Source organism: Mus caroli, unplaced genomic scaffold, assembly GCF_978045245.1.
Source record: "Mus caroli unplaced genomic scaffold, Mus_caroli_1 scaffold_1, whole genome shotgun sequence".
Classification (NCBI taxonomy): Eukaryota; Metazoa; Chordata; class Mammalia; order Rodentia; family Muridae; genus Mus; species Mus caroli.
In genome coordinates, this window is record NW_028227256.1 from 156080878 (window position 1) to 156098209 (window position 17332).

General features: G+C 42.1%; 1 protein-coding gene across 1 annotated transcript in view; it reads left to right on the forward strand.

The window, feature by feature from the left end:
* Astn1 (astrotactin 1) overlaps positions 1 to 17332 on the forward strand; it is a 319917-nt gene that overhangs the window by 148410 nt on the left and 154175 nt on the right. The window contains exons 6-8 of the mRNA XM_021156108.2: positions 2735 to 2884; positions 3845 to 4012; positions 13293 to 13377. Of these exons, the coding sequence (XP_021011767.1) occupies positions 2735 to 2884; positions 3845 to 4012; positions 13293 to 13377 (403 nt within the window). The remainder of the gene's footprint in view (positions 1 to 2734; positions 2885 to 3844; positions 4013 to 13292; positions 13378 to 17332) is intronic.

The window sequence follows — 17332 nt, forward strand, 5'->3', positions numbered from 1 at the left end:
TGATAAGGCTTTATTTAATAATGTAAATAAACAAAACAAGCACTCAGAAGCGATAACATTTAATTCTACATGACAGCAATAGGAGGCAATAAAGAAGAGTTAGCACTGAAACATAGGTAATGTATAGAATGTCTGGAAAAAGAATTCTTAGATGTGAACATTTCAGTAGAGGAATAAAGTACATGAAAAAAAAAAAAAAACCACTGAGGACTCCAAGCAATGTGGTTGTCAAGGAAGTGAGGGAGCCTGTAGCTCTAGCCAGGATATAAACAAACATAGGGGAAGTAAGGTTGAAGGCAGAGAATAAGCTAACTACCAAAGCACAAACCTGCCTGCTGCGCTCTTAGAATTGCACTGGATTCTGTAAACAAATAGGAAACCACTGGACAATGTGAAGGCAGGCAAGAATGCTAGATTGTGGGTTGACAGTGCACATAGAGGAAAGGGACAAAAATATCAGTTGCAAGTTATTGCAATCACAGGAGAGCAGTGGCAAGTGCCTGCAAACAGTGATGACATCGTGTGATAAGAGCTGTAACAGCAGGGTGCACTAAGGGCTAGAAGAACAAGGAAGAGTGAGAATCTGTTCTTGAAGGTTTCAGGGAAGTGTTTTCAGGAAGCTGTTGTTGAAGCGTAGGTGTTGACCAGGATGACAAGGTGACAAAATGGCCTTCTGTGGAGGAGGAGATAATCTGTGCAAAGTCACTGGAATGGAAGAGATGGTTTAGTGAGAAAACTGAAACATAGTTTCCTTCAGTAAAGTCTAGGGTGCATGTTTGTGGATTGTTCGGGAAAGCCAGCCAAAAGCTCAGCAGAATCCGGGAAGAATATGGTCGTGACTGCAAAGGTCTTGAATCTGTCTAGTTTAGCTAGTCAGGTGAGCTATGTGGAGGCCTCTGTCTCTCCTCTGGAGGCAGTGTAGACAATAGCTGAGAACCAGGGGGGCGTATCTGTGAGGGTAAGACAGGTACTGCCTGAGTCCTAATGTAAGATGAGAGAATGGAGATGTAAACTTGAACATCAACAACAAAACAAAAGACCTTCTATTTAAAGAGTTGGTGGTAAGAAAGTGTGCCTTGTGAGCAAACGGGGAAAGAGTTGGATGGAATGGAGTTGTAGGAGTTGAGAAGCCATCTGATGACAGTGGAGATCAGACAGGATACCGGGTTTGAGAAACAGGACAGATAGAGTTGGCAGTATGTAGCATTTAGTGCCGGAGGGGGGATGGTCTGCTGATGGATGTGATACTGTAACTGGGATGGGTTGATCCTTAAGTGTGAGGAAATGGTCTCCATGTGTAATATTCAAAGTTAATCTGTAAGCATTATCTTGCCCAAGGACTAGGTAACTCCCTGGAATGCTGGGAGATGCAGTTCTTAAAAAATAATAAAGCCTCTTGGGAAAGTACCACGGCCAGTAGGTTTGCCTTTGTAACCCCCTGTAGTACGGGTCTCAGGGCCATTCAGCTGGAAAATTCCAGGGAATGGTCCTAACCAAAGTCCATCTCTTCATCAGTATTTAATATTTAATGAAGCTTTCTTCAAAATGGTGGAACTGGGTTTTCTCTGGTGAAGCTCAGGCTGTCAAGATACTAGTGTGAATAGTATCTCTCCAACTTGCAAGAACTAGAGGCTACTGGCAACCTCTGCATCTCTTCCTTCTCCCAAGTCTCTCCATAGCCCCTTGGGAAACCCTGCAAACAGATGGGTGGGTAGTCCTGGGCCCCAAACTCATTTCAGTGTTTCCTGAGCTCAGCATCTCCCAAAGCTCTAACCTTTATAGCTGTTGGGCTCTGGCCATTCTCTGCAGCCTCTCAAGATAGCTGCTTGGTGCTGCCTTGATTGTTATTCAATGATGTGAACGATCAATGTAGAACTCTGAGCACAGGTCCCTGATGCATAATGACCACTTTGTAAGTGTGAGCTGTCACAATTAAGACCATCTCTTTGAGACTTATTTTTCTCTTCTGCAATGTAGATAGTCACTGGGCAGGCTTTTAGGTATATTATGAGGAGACAAATATTTAAAATGAAACAACAGCACAGTGTCCTCCATAATGGGACTTATATCGCTATCCATAATAAATATTAGCATAAGTAAGAAACTTCCAGGAGAACTCTACGTTTTGTTGTCTTGCTTTCTCACCCTCCCACATGCATCCTGCCTCCAGAGAAAGTTTCCTCTGCCTACCACCACTTCATCTAAAAGCAGCAGAAAATTAAGCCTTCTAGATGAGCAAACCAAGCCTTTGCTTTATCATCATTCTTTCCAGTGGTGTCTGGGCTGAGAGGAGGATTCTGGTGTGACAGCATCATTTGCTCATCCATAGAACAAGGGCAAGCTCCTCCAGGGGGAGGAGGCCCCCCAGAAGCCCAGGTTTACACTGTGGCAGCATGTCCTTAGGTTTAAACAATTTTGCATCCAAGTTTTGAACTCAGCTAGGGAGGCAGAGGGAGAAATGCCCCCTTGTGGCCTCTTGTAAACCTGACCCAGTCAAATTGGGGAGAGTCTGCACTCAGCTCACCACTAGGGACTGTGAGGGCCACCAGATGGCCAAGTTCCTTCCTACTTCAACTGGTCACATGGTGTCCCTAATGAGGCTTCCTTCCTAAGGTCACATAGCAGAGACATGTTCTGACCCCTGTGGGTTCTGTTTGCTGGCAGAAGGCTGAGTCATCTGGCCAGTGCCTGGATTTTTACCACTGTATCTTGTGTGCTTTTGTCTTGCTTTCAGTGGGCTCTCCCCGAAGTCCTGTGAATAAGACCACCCTGACCCTGATCAGTGTCACCAGCTGCGTGATTGGCCTCGTGTGCTCTTCTCATGTCAGCTGCCCTCTTGTTGTCAAGATCACCCTACATGTCCCTGAGCACTTGATCGCTGATGGTGAGCTCAGTCGGCCAAGGATGGAACCACTTCGTCAGTAGTTGCTGGTTTTCAAGCTGGGCAAAAGATGGAGAAACCAACGGTCACTATGGTGGGGAGGAGGGACACACCCGAAAATGTAAGATAGAGGTTATGGCTAGATTGTACACAGATGATTGCAGAAATTGAGCAAATGAAAAACTTGATAGGTCATCTCCAATACACGATGCACATCGTCTGTAAATAATCTCCTATTTGTAGAGAAATGCAAAGCACAGTGGCTATAGATGTGTAGACATCATGGTCCTTTTACCATTTGGGGGACGAAAAGCTAACAGGATAGTAGAGGCGTTTAAGGATCAGCCATGCTTTGGTTTGTTTGGTCCAGGTGATAGACAGTTAACTGCATTCACTTGTTATAAGTCTAGACCTCAAAAGTAATAATTTACCTTTATGCAAGCGGACCCAAAATGATAAGTGACTCCCATAGGTTCTGAGAGTCCCTGAATCATTTAGTCCCACAGCATCTAATTGACTTGTTAGTATCTATTCTCTTTGTTGCTGCAAGGCTGGAAACAGGTGGGGAGTGAGTGTTCATAGTGCTATTTCATAGGAGGTGAAGACAGGCGGCGCATCCTTGTTACCTGGATCAGTGCCAATGCCTTGTGGCTAGGTCTGATGGAGCCATGCCATGGCCACCACAGAGCCACTCTGTCCCTCTATCCCTTAGGAACACTCCTGCAATATGATCTGAGGCATGGCAATAGGCAATGATATGGCTGGAAGGGTTAACGTCCCTGGCTTCACAGCAATCAATATGACTGCAGGACCTCCATCTGCCATTCCCTTGTGCTGGTACTAATGGTAGGCTAGGATTGGTGGAAGTAACGATACTGAATTAGGATGTGCCCTGCCTCTGGTGACTTGTGCCCCTGTATTGTTTGTGCCTCTTCAACATGCTTCTTCTCTGTCACCCCATAGGGAGCCGCTTCATCCTGCTGGAGGGGAGCCAGCTGGATGCCAGTGACTGGCTGAACCCTGCCCAAGTGATTCTCTTCTCTCAGCAGAACTCCAGCGGGCCCTGGGCCATGGACCTCTGTGCCCGGCGGCTCCTAGACCCTTGTGAACACCAATGTGACCCCGAAACTGGTAGGCGGGAGCACCGGGCAGCGGGTAACTGTCAGAGAGAGCGCATGCCTTTTGCAATCATTCTCTTGAGATTCAGACCATCTCGCCCAATTCCACTGTCCCCTTTTCATCTCAAGTGTGGACCATGCATGCATAGCACCATGTGGTTGAGTCACAGCATAAAAACATGCAATAGTCTGACAGAAAGAAGCCTGGGCAGGATCTTAACCACAGCCTTACTCTGCAAAGGCCAGTTTAGAATAACTTCCGCAGTCCATTTTGTCATTCTTTAGCTACTGTGACTATCCATTTATAATTGCAAAATTAATTCAGGTTTAGTATAAAAAATAGTATAGAAAAAATGATAAATGTCTATATTTCTGTCTCCTATTTCTGACTCTTCATGTCCTTTCTTCCCATTACTATTCTAGGCATAATTTTTTAAAAGTTTCCTGGAAACATAGGACGTCTAGTTGAGTTTTCCTGAATTTGCTTCCTTAATATTCTATAAGAATTTCCATAATCAAAATTCTCAGTAACATTTTAATGGTCATTTGCTGTTATATCATACATCTGTACCATAGCTCATTTAAACAGTCCTGTTGCTTTGAATTTAAAAGGCTTTAGATTTTTTTATTTTTATAAATACTATTAAGACAAACCTCTCAACAAAAAAACAGTGGGGCACATAGGAATTTATTTTTCTTCCAATGAACTTTAGCGATCGATCACTACCCAAAGGCTGTTGATATATTTAAGTGTGTGACTCTGCCACACAAGACTAGGGTAGATCTGAGTGAGGCCCAGATTCATGTATTGTGAGGTGGAGTGACTGCCTTACTCCTAGAGTGTTGTATACCCAGGACCCCAGGTCTCTCTGCTAAGTAGATTTGCACTTTTATGGTATGAAGGGTGTGTACTCTTCTTGTTACTGTGACAGAATATTGAACAGAAACAAGTTAGAGGATGAAGGATCTATTTCGGCTCATGGTTGAAGGAAACACAGTCCATCCTGGCAGGGAAGGCATGGCATATAGGGTTCTATATGGTGGGAAGATGGCTTATTAAATCTTTATGGACCAGAGAGCCTAGCTGAAAGTGGAGCTAGCCTAGATGCTTTAACCCTTACCTCTCTCTACTCCTATGGCATTATACCTGCCAGCTAACCCTCAAGTTCAAAAGTGGCCTTCCAGTGCCACCAACTGGGGACCAAGTAGTTGACAAAAATTTCACATTTAAGCCCTAGTAAAAGGTTCATATATAATAGCCACTACAAAAAAAAAAAAGAAGAAGAATTTTCAGGAGCTAGAATATCACTGGTGAAGCCCTACTGGAGAAGAAGTGTAACGCTATAGAACAAAGGAAGAGGTCATGAACCGAATCCTCAAGATCTTTGTCATGTGTAACTCCTGAGACAGGCTGGGGATGGGGTTTATCTTCAGAAAGTTCAGTTCAGAAAGGTCTTTCTACAGATGTAGCCTAAGACCATATGATCTGTATTTAGTTGCAATCCATTATTAAATCCCTTTGAGAAACTAGCAGGTAACTGTGACATCTAAAGTTCACGTTCTGAGGTTTCAAACTTATTTTTTACGTGGGCCTCTCACAGGGATTCTAGGTCCCCATATGGAAGAGAAAGTACAGCACTTTCAACATCTGATGTCTAAGACGGTGCTTGCTTGCTGTCCCTCCTACGCTGTCAGGCAAACACCAAACCAAACAGATGGGCTGTGCACTATGCCCAAAAGCTAGTGTACTTGGAAGAAATTAAAAAGAGCTCATCTCAGAGGTGGGAACTCTCCATGTAGCAGAGCTGGTCTCTGGTACCCTCGTCCTCCAGCTGGTTAGGATTAGGAGGATTTGGGACAGTCTTAGATGTTAAACTCACTTCTGAGAGCAACAAGATCTCCAGAGGATCTTACATGTTTCCTCTTGCTTGGCCTTCAAAGAAAGTCAAGGCCTACAATTACACATGGAAAGGAGGGAACTGCTGTTGTACACTTGGGAGGGTGAGACATGCTGCCTTCTTACTTTACACAACATTTAATTATCTGGGCCTGATTTGCCCGGAGTCCCGTGGATACTGATAAGGAGAGTTTTGTTTGTGTTTAGCCTATCATGAAGTCTGAACAAAAATAGGGTTGTTAAATGTAACTTGAACTGCTCAGGTATGCTGGGTCCAACATGCTTGTCATTCAACTCTTTAGGAGCTAACCTGGACTGAACATTCCTAGTGGGTATGCCAGGAAGCTGGTTGTCTATAGAGAAGTCTGATATCTACCCTCTAGCCTCTTGCAGATGTCTAATTTCTAATCCTTCCTACAAAATGACTATGGGAAGCCCCTCACTTGCGAATGGTTTCCAGGTATCTCTAGCAACTAATGAACCTCCAACTGGAAAGTCACAAGGGATACAAAATATAAGAACCCCAGCTCTGCACAGAACTAAGGGACAACATCTTCACTTGGTACGGCAGCTGAGAAACGATGCTGCGGAGCCTTCTTCATTAATGCGGGGATTGGAACCCCGCCCACCTCTGTGCTGCTTCTCTCTGCACATGTGATGATGTGGTCATCCCACACGCTCATCACTATGGAACTTTATCGCCTCCCACACTCCATCCTAGGAGCCTTTCTCTAAAGAGCTGAGTGTGGGAATTGGCTTCGAGTCAAGTCGACGTTATTTTTTGCAATCCTCCAGCTAGCTTCCTTGGAAATGTCAGCGTGTTGGGACATGTGCTTTCCCAGCCGAGCTGAGGGGTCTGCCCATATGGATTCACAGGGCTGTGCAAATGCACTTGTGTATTTTTTTTCACGCAGACACACGTACCCATAAACACACAAGCACACAAACACAGATGCTCAGGCCCTGCGAAGGAGCAGCCTTTGGTGCCTGGAGCACTCCTTAGGCAGCTTTCCTAAAAGTGTCCCAAAGGTAAGTATGTATTTACACATCATCTTCACGGGACTCCACACTACCAGGTGTGAGAGATAGAAACATGGTCTTACTCCACCAGATGCCCACATCCTCCTCCCCACAATCTGAAGATGTGTGATGTTGCATCGCACAGGAAGGTTAAATGGTGCATAGAGTTGAAGTCACCTAATGACTGCTGTCACAAAAGCAAGATTATCCTAGATTATCTGGGTGTCCCAGTGCTCTGACAATACTTTTCAAAAGTAGAAGGGAATAATAGGTCAAAGTGCCAAGATGAAGGAATGATTCATTAAGCTATTGTATACTTTGAAGATGGACAAGTCATGAACTAGGCATCCAGACAGCCTTTAAAGCAAGGGAGCAGGTTCTCACTTGTAGCCTCTAGAAAGAAGCATAGCTCTGTAGAGACGTCCTTTGTAGATACGTTAATCTTGGCCCCAGAGAACCGACACTGGCCCCCTCTGGCCCATAATAAAGTGATGTTGCTTTAGACATATGAGTTTGAGACTGGCTACAAATACACCAAAAGAAGGACAAAGCAGTTAAGGGAGAGAAACTTGTTATACTCCCTCTTTCTATACCCCCACCATAATTCTAGAACTTCTAAAGATGTGTGAGGGCCTGTGAAAAAATTGGGCCTATAGGAAACTTGCTGGTTCATTCCATTTCCAGCCTTCCTCTCCACTTATATTCTAACACCATGTTACCTGGGAGGTACTGAGCTCAGAGACCAGCCTGGAGAAGAGCAAACCAAAACTGACAAATGTTCTTCTAATAATCCCAGCTCCTCAGACCTTCTGCTTATATGTGGGCATGCCTGAGAAAGAACAGACCTTCATACCTTTGTAATCTCTCCTAAGCGTTGTGATCCTCTCCTTCCAGGTTATCAACTTAGGACGAGTCAGTCCTAGTACCTGGTTTGGGGAAGATTTAGGATGCTTATCATTGGGTTCAGACTTGCTGATGTCTTCCCACAATACACTGTGGGCCAACTCCTCACTGCTTTGTAATGGCAGGTGGAAAATGTATGGGAAAATGTTTTCGGGAAAAAAAATAATAATTGTGCTAGGCGGTGTTTATCAGGAGCCCTGCCTGTTACTGTCACTGTGATTTGCTTAGACAATCAAAGCTCCCCGCACAACACTACAAAGCTCACAGTGCTTTTATCTCCACTTTAGAGAGATGTTGACAAACTGGCTTAACACCCTTGCTCAGTTAATAGCCCAGCTGGACTGTAAACTCAGAGTACATATCAGAATATATTGTATCAGAATGCATATATCAAAAACCACATTTCTGGTCATTTTGGAATGTTTCTTCCTATGCTGCCCTTCTGGAAGGACACCTAGATAGAAGGCTTAGGGTTACTCTCTTTCCTTTCGGGTGGCTCTTGAGAGCTTCAGTGTCTAACAAAGCCTTTGGCCAACTGGTAATCTTCTTGCCAACCTCACCAGACTACCCTCCCCCCCCCCCGCCCCCACCCCCAGCATCTCTGGTCAAGTTGGAGAATCCCAAAGCATGAAGGCTTAAACTTACTGTCTGCTAGATCCTCTCATAGGCTGATTTTACCTGTGATTCCTAAGGGTAACCTTTTGTGGTTGTTCATTTTCACTTTGTGTTCTGATAACAGTCTACCCAGCTTCATTGGCTTTTCTCTCAACTCATTCCAAGCCTTTGCTCTGCCACCTGAGCAGTTGTGGAAGCTTCAGACACCTGCTTCACTCCTTAGCCACATCAATTCTGGCCACAGCTTCCACTGCCTTTTTCAAGATATGTAGCCTTTTCTTTTTCTTTTTGTATGCAAGGTGCACAGGCATCCAAGAAAACTCAAACTTGAATGTTTTAATATCTATATAATATGCTCTCAAAAATTCTTTCTTTCCCAGATCATTCCATGGCCAACACAACCAGGTCAAAAGTATCAACCAGGTGTCCAAATAATTCAGCATCACATTCTTTGCTTGCTCTGTGCCATTGCCTGCCTCCCTAGTTCCCTTCTTCCCTCTCTCCCCTCTCCTCACCTCCCCCCCCCACAGAAATTTTAACCCAATTTATCAGGAGAGCTCAGTTCCCATGTTGATGCTACAACCTTGATTGCATACTTATTCCAGATTCTTTTCTGCTACTCCATCGAAGCACCTTCCTTTGGGATAATAAGCTCTAGCATGTTCTGGGGTCATTCAGCCCTGGGCATGGCTCTCTTCTGCTATCTCCCAGTGGTAGGGAATTACTAGGCAATTTGATGTTACCCACATCTGGTTGAACATTTTCTTTTTAGACAAGGAACATCCACTCCTATTTAATAAAAGCCAACCACTACCTGAAACAGTGTGATAACTCAGGGCTTTTGGCCTTGATTTGGGTTTTCAATCTAACAAATGCACTGATTCCAGTCAAATCTGAGGACCTCTAGCTTCAAGGTCTCTCTTAATCCCTAGGTGAGATTTATGACTCAGTCATTCAATTGTACAATGGGAAATGGTGAAAGGTCCTGATCACCATGCAAGATGGCTCAAGGTGTTTGTCCTCCTGGTACCAAACAAAAGTACACATAGAGCTCTCATCCCTTACACCCTTTCAGAGAGCTTGCCTCTTTGACAGTGTGATCCACATAATGGCTTCAGCAGCCACTGTGACATCTTATGCTCTCCTGGCTGGGCACTTCTCCGCGGCCATGGCACGTCTTTCTGTTGGATTCCTATGTACACCACCACAGAGTCAGCACCTCATGTGTTCCCTGCCATCTGTCACAGCAGATGCAGAGACTGTAACACTTCGGCTTAGGAGGGCATCCAACACCCTCGTGGGGTCTTTAAAATTCACAGCTAACAGTCGGAGTCTGTGCTTACATGAAACCCCTCTTGAAGTCAAGATTTAGCAGTTGGTTTCTATAGTAACGTTCCTCATCAAGTCTGAACTCCTTGCAATATATATGGCCAAACTGGTTTGAAGAGAAATGAGGAAGAGGAAAGTTTGGTGGATTCCAGAAATGAGGATCTGTTGAGAGGCAGATTTTGGATATCCCCAAACTCTAGCCTGGTATGTTTGAAAATTCCTGATTCTCTGACTTAGGGTGGCATATGCCATTATATTGGGAAAAGCTTTATCTGTTGTCAGCAGTGTGTCCCTACATGGTAATGAGTGATGGAAGCGTCATGTGGAGATAATGACCATGAAGGCAATTTGAGGAGGTAAATGCACTGTACAAATGGTAGGTATTTACGTCATTAGGAAAATAGGTCTCTGCTTGAACTCAGAGTTGTTGCTGAATTTATTTTTATATGTTTTGTGGTAACCAGATATCAAATGTAGAGGAAGATACTCTTTTATTTTTAATCCTTATTTCTAGACAAGATAGCCAACTGAGACTATTCTCATTTTGTGTTTTTGTTATTTTGTTTTTGTTTTTGACTCAGGGTTTCATGTTGTCTGGGATGGCCTCAAAATCACTATGTAGCTGAGAAGGACCTTATGTTGTTGACTCTTCTGCCTCTACCTCACCAGTGCTGGATGGGGTTACAGGCATTCTCTATCATGTCTAGTTTATGTGGTGCTAAGAATTGAACCCAAGGTCTAACATTCTGGGCAAACACTCTACCAACTGAGCTATACCCCAAGGTCCAGTTGAGACCAATCTGAGAATCATATAGATACTTGATACTTTCATATGACAATGTCCAGCTTCTTAGCATCCTATTCTTGTCTAATTGGCAATGAGGGCAATCAGGAAAGTACATCTCTGAAAAGAAAAGACACAGTTGAGCATTTAATCCATTAATTGGCTTAGATATCTTAGTATTGTGGGTTTTGCTATAGATAAACAGAGTGTTTATTTATTTAGTGTGTGTGTGTGTGTATGTGTGATATGTATTTCATGTGCACACACATATGCAGGTGTGTTTATGAGTGTGCATGTGGAGTCTAGAGATCCACTTGAGCTATCTTCTATTACTGTCTATAAATATTTTAAAAATTGACAAAGGATCCCTTGCTGAATCTAGAGTTCACCCCTTCTAGTAAATTGGCTGACCACTGAGTTCTTTACTCCCATCTGTCTCTACATCAAGAGCTAGTGTTACAAGCACTCATTGCCATTTCTGTTTTGTTTTTTTTTTTTTTTTTTTTTTTTTTGTGGATGCTGGGAATACACCTTTATCTTCTTACACTTGAGCAATAAACACTTTTCCACTGAGCTACATTCTCAGGTTAGACATTTTAGTTATTTAAATTTTGAACCATAATTTAATGGTTAATATTGATTGTTAACTTTACATGGAAGAGACAAGTCTCTGAGTATGTCTGTGCTGGTTATTTAGATGAGGATAACTGAGGTGAGAAGACCTGTAATTATATATATAGCAGGTACTGTTCCAAAGGCTAGAGTCCTGACCTGGATATAAGTGATAAATCCAACTGAGAACCAGCATTCATTATCCTTCATTTCTTGGTTGAAGATACAACCATGCCACCATGATGGACTGTAGGAATGAGCCAAAATAGCCCATAAATTGTTTTGCCCATTGTTTGCCACAACACAAGACAAGCAATTAGTCCCCACAGTATCTATGAAAAACCTACTTGTTTGAGATTAACCTTATCCTTGAGGTTTCTGCTTTCTTTGGAATTCTTAAACCATAAAGCCTTATTCTTCATTTACTTAGCTCTGGAACCTGCTTTTAAAATCTTATTTCTATTTCCCTTGATCAGACAGTGACCATCGTTTGCACGCCTTATCACTGGCTGCCTAATTTCAATCCATATTTCGGATGTTTCACTTTAAGCTCCACGGGCATTTGTAGCTATAGCTCAGTAGCAGTAAAGGTAATAAATTTGGACCTGAAGTAGGTCAGTAGGTTCCAATATAGCTTGTGATACTAAAGTCAGAATTTGCCATACATGAAACAATGTACTGATCCCTAATACTCTTTAGATTCTCCTAAAACTACAAAGTTGCCCATTTTTTACTATGCCCACCAGAATGTGGAACTGAGTGTGGTTGGGATGGAGGTCAAGTGGCTGTTAGTTGGTATAGAGGCCCTAAGAGGCAGTAGCTTCTAGGTAGATCTTAAAATGCCTGAGCAAAAATCTGAAACAAAAATTGCCCCACTCACACGGTTCAGACTCTTCTCCTCTATTGGAGTCATTCTCTTCTTTTTTTTATTAAGTTTTATCTTCATAAAGAGGAAATAGCATTTAAAGCTGTTGTTCTATTTATATCCATCTGAAATTTCCCTTCCTTAGGAGATAAATAGACTGGATGCATATTGTCTCCTCAGGATTTGGCACCTTTGTGAATTTGTTATTTACAAATTTCGAGAAGTCACACTTCGTTATTGCACTGGTTAAAAATTAAATAACCAGCCTTTGGAAGATTAAGAGCAAAAGTTTTAGTGTAACATATCACATGGCTCAGAGACAAGTAGAACCGAGCAGACACATCAGGAAGCAACAGCTACTGTCTTTAGGTACTCAACAGAGCGATGGTTGATAATCCACTGGGAGATCTCAAGTTTGCTTTTTTAACTGGATGAAGACCATGTGACCCTGCCTTGGAAAGGCTGATATCCTCAAATAGGAAATCAAATATGCAATTCCAGAGGGTTTTGGAACCTCTCAGTACACAAAGATAAAGCAAACAAAAAACTCCAATAAAACTAATGATATGAAAGAGTAGGAAGATTCTGAACAATGCAGGCTTGTAGATACTTGTGTACTAGCTTCAAAAGATAGAAGTTTTCACTGTGAAAAACTGGAGTTCCTACAAAAACAGAAGAGGATTTTGCAACCTCCTTGAATTGCCAAGGCTGTTCTGTGGAATAATTGTGGCATGGTGATAGTGTCTCAAGTCATATAGTCGTAGGTTCAAGTATTAAGTATGTCATTTTTGAGAATCTGACAAGACTCATATCTTGTTCAACCTTTGTATTTTGTATCAGCATAATATTGTAACAATACCTAAGTTTCAGATTCTTAGAAGAACTTCCAATAGTTCATAAGTGCAGAATTTAAACATTTACCATCACTTGTTCATTGTCCTACAGTACCTTAGAATTAAGAAAATGAACATAAAGTGTTTCCTTTCTCAAAGACTCGCTGGTCTTTGTGCTTACAGAGCACGCACTCTAGGTCCTTTGCAGATGTAAGGAGATACCTCAATGTATAAAATCATCATACATTTGAAAATGGGGCAATTCACTCATGAGGGTAGTGGAGAGGGGCATTGGGATACAATGGGATTATGTGTTTCATTTATGCTATTATTGAAGTCTGGGTTTAATTTGGCCATTTCATATTAACTTACTCAATCACTGACATGGCGGTTGATCTACTTGTGTTTCTCTCTTCCTCCTACCCTGATCCTAAGGGGAATGCCTGTGCTATGAAGGCTACATGAAGGATCCTGTCCACAAGCACCTTTGCATTCGGAATGAATGGGGGACCAACCAGGGGTAAGTGAGATACATTGGCAGTTTCCCATATCACTGCTTTCTCACACAGACATAGTGTAAGCAACTGTGCAAAAAGAAGCAGAGCAAATGGGTGGTTGGACTCTGAACAGTCCGTAGTAAAAGTGTCACCCTGCCTTTCCATAGTCATGCCATTTCCAATGACGTCCATGCCACCTTCTCCTCCATTTTTGAGTCAGGAAACGATGTGTCTGATTTATGGCCCTGCAGCCTCCAGCTGGGATCTGAAAATGAAGCTGCCTTTCTCTTCTTTTCTCCTCCACCTCCATCCTTCATCCTCCATCTTCCATCCGTGAGAATTTCTCAGGCAGAACTTAGCTGCCTGACACACGTGAAGCCACATAGACTCTGCAGTAGCTCTCAGAGCTGGATGAGTCCTTCAAATAACTGACAAGTGACTGACACGAGTCAACAAAAAAAGTTCCCAGCAGCACTGTCAGCAGGGGTAACATACAAGACTCAGGAAGTGCTTGGCACTGAGGAAGAGCATTTGTGCCGGTTGCCCAGTTACCATTTCTTTGTATGACTTTTATTTGACCACAACTACATGTGACTTCAGAAAAGTAGCTACTTTATCAATTCCTTTTTTTTTTACATTTTTGAGAGTTTGTATTATAATAAAACATACATAAGATAAAATTACCATGTTAGTAGGTTTTAACTTTATTATTCAATGAAATTAAGTAAAGTATATCAGTAGGGAGTCATCACTACCATATGTCTTGTGTTGTAATGATTTTTAAAAGCAGTTTTTTTAGGGTCTTGGTTTGAATTCTGAGAGCTTGCGTTCTGCATTAAGCAAATGGAGAGAAGATTCAATAACTGCTAACTAATAATAGCAATCAACGGGATAGGGAGAATCAGAAGAAAATCAAAGCAAAGGCATGTGGGTGAGTGATTGATTAGATTACAAATTAGATCTGTGTTGGCAGCCCGACAATGTGAAAAAACAAACAAACAAGCAAACAAAGAAACAAAACAAAACAATGTCATTTCTGACATTACCTTATGCACTCACTCTTGTGTCAATGATCAGCCCCCTGTACGTGATCCTGATGAGACCAAACCTCAATATTGAGTGCAGCTCTGGACTCTCAAAGCAATACATATGGTGACAAATGGGTGAGAGTTTGGAGAAGAGCAATAAAAATGATTGAGGAGCCCAAGAGAGTGATTTATGATAAGGGGCGAGAAGAACGGAACTCTGATGCCTTAGCCAGCCGATGACTAGTCAAGGTATGATAGATGTCCATCCCTGTGGAAGAGGGCAAATGTTCTGGAACCCAGTTGAAATTGAGGGATAAGGACAAGAGTAAATGAAGTCAGGAAAAGGAAATCTGGATCACGGGTCAGAAAAGTTAGGGAAGTCCAAATGCCAGGAGATTTTTGTGTTACTGAGAATGAAGAGTGCCTTGGTGTGCATGGAATGGGAGCTTTTCTCAGGTAGGCAAACCACAAAGTATAAAGCAAAGTGTTTAGAGAAGAGAGTAGACGATTGACTAATAGATGTTTGCAAGTTAGGTATGATATGAATACAGAAGAGCATACACTGGTTAAATTCTGAGTTTTCCCCTGACTGTCATTCCCACTGAATTGCTTGCACAGTTGCTGTGAAGCCAGCCTTTTGGCTTATGTGATGACTGAGAATCTTAGCTGACCGTGATTCTTACTGAGTTAAATGTTGTAAAAGGTGATGGATAACCACCTCTCTATCTCATAGCCTGCAATCTTGCCGCTGAAGAAAACAACTACGAGATATCATTTCACGTTTGCTCTAAATGATCCAGCCTGGCCCCTCTGCCTGCGATTGGATTTGGTGGTTAATCACTCAAGCTTCCATATCCCTAGCCTTGTAGACATATCGTGTGAGGATGGGCCTGACTTCACTTGGTAATTGTAAAGCCTTTGTTATTCCCTATGGCTGGATGTAGAGACAGTCTTAGGATGCAGACAAGAGCCTCAGGGGGAAATGGTAGATGTGCCAGCACTGCTGTCCTTAGGAACAAAATAGACTAAAGCACTGAGCTGCAGACTGACGAGAACATTAGCCCCAGGAAATAGACAAAGACACCTAATCTGTCATCTCCATCTCTAACTTCCATTATTCTCTGATCATCACTGTCTATGAGGTCTCATTGTGGACAATAATAAAATTATAGAACAACTATTAGCAGGATGGAGAGGAGTGAGTATCTTGAGGACACAGAAGCAGGAGTGATAAGAAGCTTGAATATATATTTATAATATGATGAGAGACAAATGGATGCAGTTTTCCTCCTGAAATAAAAATGTAAGTGAAAAGTAGAAGATGCCATACATTGTGATTTAAGTCAGGGTACCAAACTAATGTAATGTTTCTTTAGATGATTTTCCACAAATTAATCGAAATTGGTTTGAATGTAAAGACTATCATTTGAACTGAAAACTGCCTGACAGATTTGTAAATGATGATACATATTAGAGCGTTATGGGAAAATCAATGGTAAGTCTGATTTTCCTGGAATTTTCATTTAATGTTCTAGAAGGTGAAGGTGAACAGCCCACATAAGGAGTGCTTATGCTTTCCTCTTAACATTCTGATATGGCATATATTAAGACTGCAGTAGGTTTATTCTAGGCAGAAAACCCAAATCCATGTCCACTAATGGTTGAAGTCATTTGTGAGAAATTAAGGTTGATAAGCAAGGGAAAGGTGGCAAAAAAGCATTTGTAATTTCCAGAGAGGAAAGAAAATTAATCAAGGACATTCATACAAAAAGTTATAAGTGGATGCTTCTGTGGGGGGGAGGTGAGTTACATCTGAAACTCTAGGCAGCTGCTGCCTGCTCTAGCTCATATAGTCCTGTGTGTGTGTGTGTGTGTGTGTGTGTGTGTGTGTGAGAGAGAGAGAGAGAGAGAGAGAGAGAGAGACAGAGACAGAGACAGAGACAGAGAGACAGAGAGACGACAGAGACAGAGACAGAGAGACAGAGAGAGAGACAAAGAGACAGAGAGACAGAGAGAGAGTTTGTAATTATGTTTGAGTATATGTAAATATATACTATCTGTATGATTGTGCAGTGTATGAATGTGTGTGAGTATGTGAGAATATGAGTGTATGTAAATATGTAGCATTGCATGATGTACAGTATATGTGAGTGTATGTAAATATATAGTGTCTGCATGATTGTATAGACAGTGAATACATATAAATAGGTAGTATTTGTATGATTGTACTCTGTGTGTGTGTGTGTGTAGGAATGAGCCATTTTTTTTAAAGAATGGCTCTCACCCTTATGTTCTATTATCTACTCTTCAATTCATTTATGCTTTTAGTAAGTGCTCATCCCATTACTCTTTAGGTGAAGAACATGTGTGGTTGCTATGCCTAAAAGCAAGGTGGAGTTTCTATTCTGGGATAATAGTCCACGTAGGAAAATGGGCATGTAATAAACAATTACAAATAGTTCTAAGACCTACCAGGAGAAAGATTTTCATCAAAGGTCAATGAGAGCAGAGCTAAGTGGTGGCTTGGATAAGGTTGAAGAACTGCAATAGAGTTTCATGGAGAAGCCAGGTTGTTTGTTTGTTTGTGTGTTTGTTTGTTTTTGTTGTTTTTTGTTTTTTTTTTTTTTTGGATTTTCGAGACAGGGTTTCTCTGTGTAGCCCTGGCTGTCCTGGAACTCACTCTGTAGACCAGGCTGGCCTCCAACTCAGAAATCTGCCTGCCTCTGCAGTGCTGGGATTAAAGGCGTGCGCCACCACTGCCCGGCGAAGCCAGGTTTTTTAATTGTTTTATTTAATAAGTAGAGACATGAGGAGCATGGGTTTACTGGAATGGTAGATAAGTAGTTTGATTTAGTTTAAAAGTCTTTTGCACATGGCCAGGAGAAAAATCTAAAATTGGTAAAAGCTAGCACAATGGGTAAAAGCAGACAGATAGAAGAGAATGGCTGAG